The 9347-nt window shown below is 38.0% G+C and overlaps 1 protein-coding gene across 1 annotated transcript; it reads right to left on the bottom strand.

Annotated features, from left to right (window-relative positions):
• Positions 1-1351: 1351 nt before the first annotated feature.
• Positions 1352-8836, bottom strand: LOC104118160 (E3 ubiquitin-protein ligase MBR2-like). The gene is made up of 6 exons (XM_009629350.4): positions 8563-8836; positions 4988-6801; positions 4079-4129; positions 2199-2294; positions 1982-2125; positions 1352-1858 (listed from the first exon to the last, which is right to left on the bottom strand). The coding sequence occupies exons 2-6, from the start codon at positions 6749-6751 to the stop codon at positions 1727-1729; spliced, it is 2187 nt and encodes a 728-aa protein (XP_009627645.1). The 5' UTR covers positions 6752-6801; positions 8563-8836; the 3' UTR covers positions 1352-1726.
• Positions 8837-9347: the final 511 nt, after the last annotated feature.

Here is a 9347-nt window from a genome sequence, read left to right as displayed (position 1 = left end):
GTATGTTATGAAAATTTGTATCAAATTGCCACTATTATCCTTAGCCCCACGGTGGGCGCCAAACTGTTTACCCTCAAAATCGGATAATAATTAAATTTGTAAGTGATTTTAAGGATACGCGGATTTATTTGATACAAAGCGATAGATTATGTCAAATTGAACAAACAAAGATAAAATGGATTCAAACCACACGAGGAGGATAGTTCCAGCCTTATTGAAATATTTACCCTCGATCCGGGCTCGCTATGACCAGCACTAATGAACAAGAGAAAGAGCTAATAACAGAGAAAATAATTATATATTGATTTGGAATGCATGTTACAATGTGCTTAATAAATTATCAGACTCACCTTTATATAGTAGGGAAATTCTACTCTAAGTATAACTATATAAAAGGTAAAAAAAATCTTTTGTTTACTTGGTTGCCGGTTCTACATCGATACGTGTCGAGATCCACACCGTGATATCCGGCCGGTCACGGATATTATGGCCTCCTGTTGGACGCGCTTGATTACCCGACGACGCCCTCCATAGTCCTTCAAGTTTTAGGTCGGTCTCGAATCATGACCCCGATATTATCGAGGGTAGATGGTCGGCCCCCGTACTTTGGCTCGAGGATATCCTTGCTTCGATTCCGATCTTTCGCAATCATATCTCGAGCTCGTTTTATCCTGTTGGAGGCCGGAGTGTATCATGAGCCCAGTTTTTACCCGTACACAACTAATCAGGAAAAAGTTCACAAAAACGAACGAGTTACATTTAAATTTAAACATTGGACTCTTTTGGAAAGGCAGATGTAACTAAGTTTGGACATTTTAGTGCGACTAATTTACACTTATCTTCCAACGGCCCCTCTTCTATTAAGTGGAACGTAGGGACTAATTCAAGATGCTCATTTTTGTTAATTTTAGAGAATTATAATCTTTTTAAACCAAAAAGTAAGTTTAGTACGAAACCTGTAATGCATATAATAAAAGTTACAAACTCCTAAATTCAAATCTTTAATTTGGAGCAAACTCCTGTTATCTTTCTCTTGCTAGTTTTGTCTATCTGACGTTGATAAAAATGCCACTGAAGTTAAAATAAAATTACGAGCTTAAAACACATAATCTGTATGCCAACCTTAGGCTAAACACTATATATTCCAGTTACTGTGTAGTTTCTTAAAGATTTATGGACCTCAACCCCAACCACGCAAGATTTATGTTGGAATGGAAGAACCTTTCTAGTAACATCAGATTCATGATATATACTAACATTAACAGCTCAATTGTTGAAGTTTCTTGAAACTCCTAAAATCTCTCACTCATAGCATCCACGCAACAAAACAAAAGAATGGGCAAATGCCATATAAACAAAAAAATTGTTCGCTTAAAGGTATAATGTAGTATTAGTCAAACCAAATGTCTCAAGAAGATTTGTCTGAATTCCACTTCAAAATCAAAAAGACTTTAAAAAAAAAGGATTTCCTATGCATATTTAATAATAAGACTCATAAAGGTCTTCTCACTTGCACATTCTTCAGTTCCTCAACCCATGTAATCACTCATGAGCAATATGAACACTTTCAGGTGCTAAAGTATGTAGGATTATGATGGTACCCCCCCCCCCCCCCCCCAAAAAACCCCTTTTTTTTTTCCCCAGTATGCTCTTTTTTCCAGGGAATTCTTTGTTGGGGTGGGAGGAGGGAAACAGAAGAGGAAAAATAGCTTTGTTTGGTTGCATTTCAAGCATCTAAAGCTGTCATCTTACATATAGGACACAGATTCTTCAGCATTAGCCACTGCTTTATGCAACTACAATGGAATTCATGCCCGCAATCCAATATGCCCATGTCATCTCCAGTTATGTATTCCTCCTGATAATCATACAAGAAAGATGACAATGTTTATGCAACAATTCTCAAAATTGTTTTCTGCAACAATTGTTCTCTTGTAATAGAAACTAATTATGGTGTAAAATGATCAGAAAAGATTATTACCCGACATATACAGCAAGGCTCCATGTTTGACGACGACCCTCCATATAGAGGCTCATGCTTCCGCTGTTTCATATGGCCCAAAATGGTTTCTTCACTCAATCCGGTGTTCACATTCCCTATACGTTCTTCCAACGCCAATAATTCCTAATAAATGAGAGAGTCAGTGAGAAATCTATTGCGAACTTTAGTGACAGTAAAACCCAACACCCATATTTACCTCATAAGACATGTTATCAACGTCAAGCCTCATGTCTCTATGCCTATCATGCAACTCCGCAACGCCGTTGACAAATGGATCGAACATCATATAATCCTGCGGAATATCAAAAATAAACATGCAAATTAATGAGAGAATTGTGTCTTTGGTGTCTACAAAAGGATCCAATAATTCACTTCTCCAGAAAAGTAACTCGGCCCTAAATAGAAAGGTGTCAGCTTAATAAAAGCTGTTCCATTAGCATTAAGCAACATGCACAGTGCATTTTGCAAAAGAGTTTGGCTATGGGTGTTTCTCTGCAATGAGGAAATAAGTCTAGATTAAGTGAGCTTCCTGCTAACAAGGAATCAAGATTTGAAACCTTCACAATCCAGTCAGTTGCTTGTTTTGGGTGTATAGCTGCACATGGTGCTTGTTCGACACATGATTTATCCATTATTGCAGATGCTTTTTGTGTGAATTTTCAGAGGGATCAGTGAGCTGCCTAATGCTTCTTGCAGTATATCAAGACAGATCTGGTCACAATTCCTGAATGTTTTGGATTTCACTGTGTGATGCCATAAAGCTTCAAAAAGCTGCCTAATATTTGGCAAGCACAGAGAATTGACAAGAGATGATGGAGATTTGGAAGTCAATCCCCTTATATATTGCTTGGACAATATGGCTGGAAAGGAATGAAAGATGCTTTGAAGGAAAGAAGGAACCTGTTTCTGTTAAATGTATTCAAAACTTATTTTTTTGGCACGAAGGGATTTTTGCTACTAATATGACAGATTTTGTGGACTTGTTACACTTTTATTCAGGTGCAGATTTTTGTAATATTGAATGTACCCTTTTGGTACTGATATCAATTAAATTTCCTTGAAAACCATTATAAAAAAAAGTGTCATCATCAAGATAAATCAAATAACTAGGCCCTAAGAACTTATGAACTCTAGATAAGGTGGAAAGTACAAAAGATAAACATCTTGGTAGGAGGGATAAGAAAAGTTAAAACTAAAAGAAAGGTTAGAAAAAGATATTGCATCTTAAAGAAAATGCTGAGAAACACTTTTCACCAAATCACCTAATTGCAGTGGCAGAGCCAACATCTTCACTAATGGGAGTCAAAATATAAAAAAGTAAACACACAAAGAAACCAAGGGGTTTCAAAAAGTTACCTATCTACATAGAACTATTCTCCAGCAAATGGGCGTTAATCGGCACCTCTTGGACAAGTGTGGCACCACTGCCTAATTGCCAGTCAGGTAACTATATCTCACTTATCAAAAAGAAGAGAAGAAAAGATAGGTAACTGGTTTTCCTCTTAGATTCCCACAATTGGCTACATCATCCGGCCATACATTTTTCTTGCTAAAGGTTTTTATTTTTAAAATAATAAGGATATTTCTTTACTAAAGATTACGGAGCATGGTTTACAAGCATCATAAAAAGAAACTCTAGAATTATTTTTCACCTAAATAACCTAATTGGCAGTCAGGTATAAAAAAATTCACTCATAACAAATTAGAGAATTTAGGTAATTACTTTTCCTTTTAGATTTCCACTGCTGGCAAGGCAACTATTTTGGCCATATTTCTACTTAAAGCTTACGGAGCAAAGCTTACAAGAGCTACTTAATTTTACAACTTTTCACATCTCAGCAAGTTGATTGAAATTTCAACCATCACGGTTTTCAGGTCATGACCTACAAAGAAGATAATAATCTTTTTGCGTTCGGAAACTTCCCAATCATATGATTGAGATGGGGCTTCTTCTTTTTCTCTCTTTTTTCATAAGGTGAAACAGAACTGGGTGTTCATGCTTGTAGCTAACTTATATGAATTACACGTGTAAACTAGCAGATATTCATCGGAGTATCATAAGGATCAAAACAAAACCTCGGATCGCATGTTCTCGGCCCTCCGCATGGCACGCAAGACTTGACGAATCTGTTGAATGCAAGCAGCGATAATTAGTAAGTAATGAGGAAAGTAATGATAGGTGAAAACTATCTCAAATCAAGGAAAAAAGTTGCATAAAAACAGCTGGATCGATTCAAGTGGAGAACTTAGCACAACAAAATATAGAATTTGACAACGAAAGATCATGTCACACCCAACTACTAGCGAAAGTGAAAACTATAACGTATCAGTTTCTGTTTTAGGTGGAAGTGCTTAAATCACATTCATTGACACAACAATGTTCATTCTAAGTAACAAGTTCCGGGCGACATAGCTCTAGAAGAGCATAGATATCTGTAAGAATTTACCGCTTTTAAGCAAATTGTAATCCTTCTTCTAAACCCACTAAGCAGGTATTAACATGCTGATTGTCAAAAGAACTATCAACATATGCTTTTCTTCACGTATGATGCCAATACATGCACTTAAACGTTGGGCCAGCACAAGTCACAAGATCCGCCTCTCCTAAGTGAAATAATAATCAAATAAACAACTGATGTAACGGTCTTGATAGCTAATTGTCAGAAAACATATAAGGAAGCATGTGCTTCTCTTCATGTATGATACCAATACATGCACTTAAACCTCGGGCCAGCACAAGTCGCAAGATCCACCAATCCTAAGTAAAAAAAATAATCAAATGTAACGGTCTTCATAGCATCGCAGGTAGGTAAAAGGGGGACAGCAAATAAATAGATTAAAAAAAGTATCAAGAGCAAAAAATAGTATACAAGAGCAAATATTTATACAGAAAATAACCAGATACAAGATGAAGCAGTTGATAAACATCGATGGACAAACCAAAGTAATATAGTTTTGATACTATTACAAACACATCTGCCATACCAGTCTGTGACGACCCTCGATATCAGCAGCTAAACCTCGCCATCCATCCACATCATTTCCTGAAAAATCGGCCACCGAAGTTGATCTAAGGTGAAGTTGATGATTACGACGGCTACTAGATCCACGGCTACTAGATCGGGATGACATCTCTGCCTCCTCCAAGGAAGATGCAGCTGAAGGCAGAAGGGAAAATGGACCTCTCTGACTTCCAGACCCAGACCCAACAGGAGTCCAAGGAGCAAATTCTGAAAAACTGTGATTGCTACTGGTTGCTGAGTTCTGATTAGGCATCCATGCAGTAGGAAAAGTTAGCGCACTTGTTCCATGGCCAGATGCAGAACTAGAAGGCGTGTTTCTGGAATAGCTCGCATTTGAAGTAGCTAAACTCCAATTAGTGGGATCATGTACCATATTTCTAGTCTCAGGAGCAGGAACAAATGGATGAGGTTCCCTATTATTTCTTATTGAACTCCTGAAGTTAGCTTCAGCCTGTAAGGCAGCGTATCTATCTCCAGAAACCATATTTGGACTTGATGAACTACCACCTCGTGAATTTGGAGATGCATTCCAAGGAACTGGATGCAAACCTCTAGGAACACCAGAAATGCGCATTCCACCAGAATGGCTTCCTGGGTTACCTGAATTTGTTGGCAGTGGAATTGGCTGTCTGGAGCTCAAGGAATTAGTTAATGAGATAGCTCGAGGAGTCACAAGACTAGAGCCGCCACTAGAACGCCCTAAATCGGTCCCAGTTGGCGGAAAACCAAATGTAATTGCATCTTGGTTCCCAAGATTTGGTCCACCTCCAAAATTTCTCGCAGATGTTTCCGCAACTCCACTAGCACTTAAAGGAGGAAATGTGTCAGAAGCAGCCACTCCTGTACCAACCCCATTTCTCGGAAAAAGGTTTTCTAAGTAACAAGTATTTTGCACACTTGCAGAGGCTGGTGATACATTTAAGCCGCTGGAAGCATCATATCGATTTGGAAAATTATGCTGTATAACGTTTTCGGGTTCTGCATTGGAGCTTGAACTACCACCACAAGACTGTCTAGAACTGCCTTCAAGGGCCTTGCGCTTGCAGGATAAACCCCAATTACCCATGGAAGAACTTGATATATCAGGGGGGCCTGCCCAATAACTAGAACTACCTGAAGACATACCAACATTGTAAGAGACATGGGAAGCAGGACGTTCAGCTTCCAATCTGCCACTAGATGTTTGGACAATTGGAGATACACTTGGTCTCACGACCAGCCGAGTGTCACCATGGTTGTATGCACCAGTTAAGTTAGCATTTCCAGGACTGTGAGCCGAGGCAAGATTTGGTAAATTTGGAGGGCTGCCAAACATATGATTTCCACCATATCCACTAGTGGTACTCTCAGGAAGGAAGATATTGGATGGTTCAAATCGCCTTTCTTCTGACTTTGGATTAGTCGTGGCATAATTACTTGACGAAGAAGCCCAACCATGTCCTATTTTCAAATCACTACCATGTCCAATGTTGTGCAGATTAGCACTGGAGCTCGACCCACCATGATCCCACCCACCGCGGTTCTGAGTGTTATAACTAGCAGCATTAGTGCAACTAGGATTTTCTCGAGTAGCAGAAACCATGGAATTTGATAATCGATCCTCTACTGGATTTAGCAAGTTATCCCAAGGGGCTGTCGGATCTACAGAAGCATTATTTGAAACAGATACCTGATTAAGATCAATAGTTTCAGGAAAGGAATCCAGTATGCTTCTGTTCCCTTGCATCTAGGTCAACAATGAGAAATCAAGGCCTTGAGTGCACTAGTGAGGAAACGCTGTCAAAGATCCAAATTATAATAAGTTAATATCTTGAAAAGGTTAAAGCATAATATCACTGGTGAAAACTGAAAATATATGAAAATCTAAATTGGTTATGTAACTTCTGATGCACTAAGATATTACTTTCAGCAATGTATAGTAACAGTTTATGATATGCTGACAATGCGGTAGCAATCACAATAAGAACAAAAGCTAAAACACACAATTGGTAAAACAACTGTCGATTTCATTTCAGCCCGCATGAGAACCACAACAGCCAGTAATTTCTTACAAGTGGGGTCTGGGGAGCAGTGGCGGAGCCACCTTATCCAAAGGGATGTCATTTGACACCCCTTAGTCCGGAAAATTACACTGTGCAGTTCGGTAATTTTTATTTTATATGTATTTATTACTATATGTTGACTCCCCTTGACTTGTTCGTGTGTTTACTTCTTTATATTTTGACATCCCTTAGTGAAAATTCTGGCTCCGCCACTGCTTGGGAGGCTAAGATGTACGCAGCCTTACCCCTACCCTGGAAGGGCAGAGAGGCTGTTTCCGATAGGCCCTCGGCCGGAGAACGGATGAAAGAAGAGAAGAGAAAAAGGTGGCAACAAGTAGGAATAACAACAAGATAAAAAATACCGAAGTCAAGAAAGCAATTAAACTCTAGGTAGTGAAAGCCAATGAATAGAAGGATATCATACTAACACTAATGCTAGCAAACTAAGTAAAACAAAGAGAAACACTCGACTGCCTACTAGCTTCTACCCTAATCTTCGACCTCCACAACCTCCTATCTATGGCCATATTCTCAGTCAGCTCCAGCTGCGCCATGTCCCGCCTATTAACCTCTCCCCAAGACTTCTTAGGCCTAACTCTACCCCTCCTAATACCCACTGAGGCTAACCTCTCGCACCTTCTGACTGGGGCTTCTATACTTCTCCTCTTAGTGCCAGAGAGAGCTGGCAAAGAGACAGTAAATCTTGTTTCTCCTATGAATTTCGTGAAACAGAAAAGATGGGATTTACCAACAATTTATTGAATGACTCAATACAAGTACCAGAAAAAACTAAATTGTCCTACTCAACAAGAAAAGATAAAAACTTTCTCTCTGGTGGATAGTAAAATTATCCTCTTTTTTCGCTAATGCTCCAATAAACAACCATTCAAGGAACAGCAAGGTTAAACATTCTTCATTGAATAACTGAAAAGTTGATTCCTCGTGCCTTCTGTATGAGGAATAAAGTACATTAGTATGCAGAAAAAGGATTTAATTTCCAAAATTATCCAACCGTAATAAACAGATAAAATTTCACAATTCAGTAAATAAGTCATCAGTATAACAACAACATGAACAAGTCTACCTCGGTCCCAAACAAGTTAGGATCGGTTATAAGAATCCTCATTGACTTGTTTATCCAAGTAAATTCAACCCAGGCAAAAAAAGTCAACTCCTAGATATCACCGAGCGAAGTATTAGAACTAAAAGCTCAAAAACTTAACACTATTGAAAAATATTAAATTCTATAGATACAGCTAGTATTTGAACTCCATTGAATTGCAGATCCATAGTATGAAAAAGAAACCTATTGAAAGCCAAAAAAATATCAAGTAAAAAAGCTGCTTATCTATTTTCGACAAAAACAATCTGGGTAAGCACAAGTGAATTCACAAAAACAAAAAAAGAGATAATGATGATGATGATGATAAAAAGCTGAAATTTCGTAGGAAATAGATACATATATTCAAGAAAATTAATGGGTCGATAAGCAAACCTCAGAATTAGCGGCAAAAGATGATCCGTGAAGTAACGGTATTATCTGGGTGGAAATTTGATTCTCTTTTTTGCTTTTTCTGTATAGAAAATAGCTATCTCTCCATGGAAGATGAACGGTTTCGTCTTTGGTGCAGAGAAATTTAGACAATTTGTACTACAAAGAAACAGTAAATAAGGGTAAAGAGAGAGAGAGAGAGAGAGAGAGAGAGAGAGAAAGAGAGTGACTCGTCTCTATTATGTGTCTCTCTCCGAGTTTCTGTAGGTGTGGCTGTGTGTGCCCGAGACACAGTAGGAAACGATTAATTAAGCTGTAATAAATGCTTACTTCTTTTTCTAATTCTGATTAAAATTAGTTTGTCTAAAACCCATAATAAAATAATACTGTTATAAATAAAGACCGTAAAATAAAAATAAGTATAAAGAGAAACTGATATATTATTCAAACTTTAAACTTATGTACATAGTGAACTGAAAACTCTTTTATTTATAGAAGAAATGAAGCAGCTGCGAGGCTTTTCAGGAAGCAGCTGCAAGGCTTTTCTTTAGCTGCTTGCAACCTGCATGTTTAATAAGAAGTTGTTGCAAATTATTTCATTGAGTTGCTTGCAACCTGCCTGCATCAGCTGCTTGTAGATAAATTTCAACAGAGTACTAAATGAATAATCTTTTTCAGGAAGATTATCTATAGCGGAGTAATAAATGGACATCCACAATAATTATTTTCATAACACTCCCCCTTGGATGTTTATTAAAAGGTATTGTGCCTCGTTAAAACCTTACTAG

Source organism: Nicotiana tomentosiformis, chromosome 1 (assembly GCF_000390325.3).
Source record: "Nicotiana tomentosiformis chromosome 1, ASM39032v3, whole genome shotgun sequence".
Classification (NCBI taxonomy): domain Eukaryota; kingdom Viridiplantae; phylum Streptophyta; class Magnoliopsida; order Solanales; family Solanaceae; genus Nicotiana; species Nicotiana tomentosiformis.
Note: the sequence above shows the minus strand (reverse complement) of the source record. Positions and strands in the feature narration are given on the sequence as shown.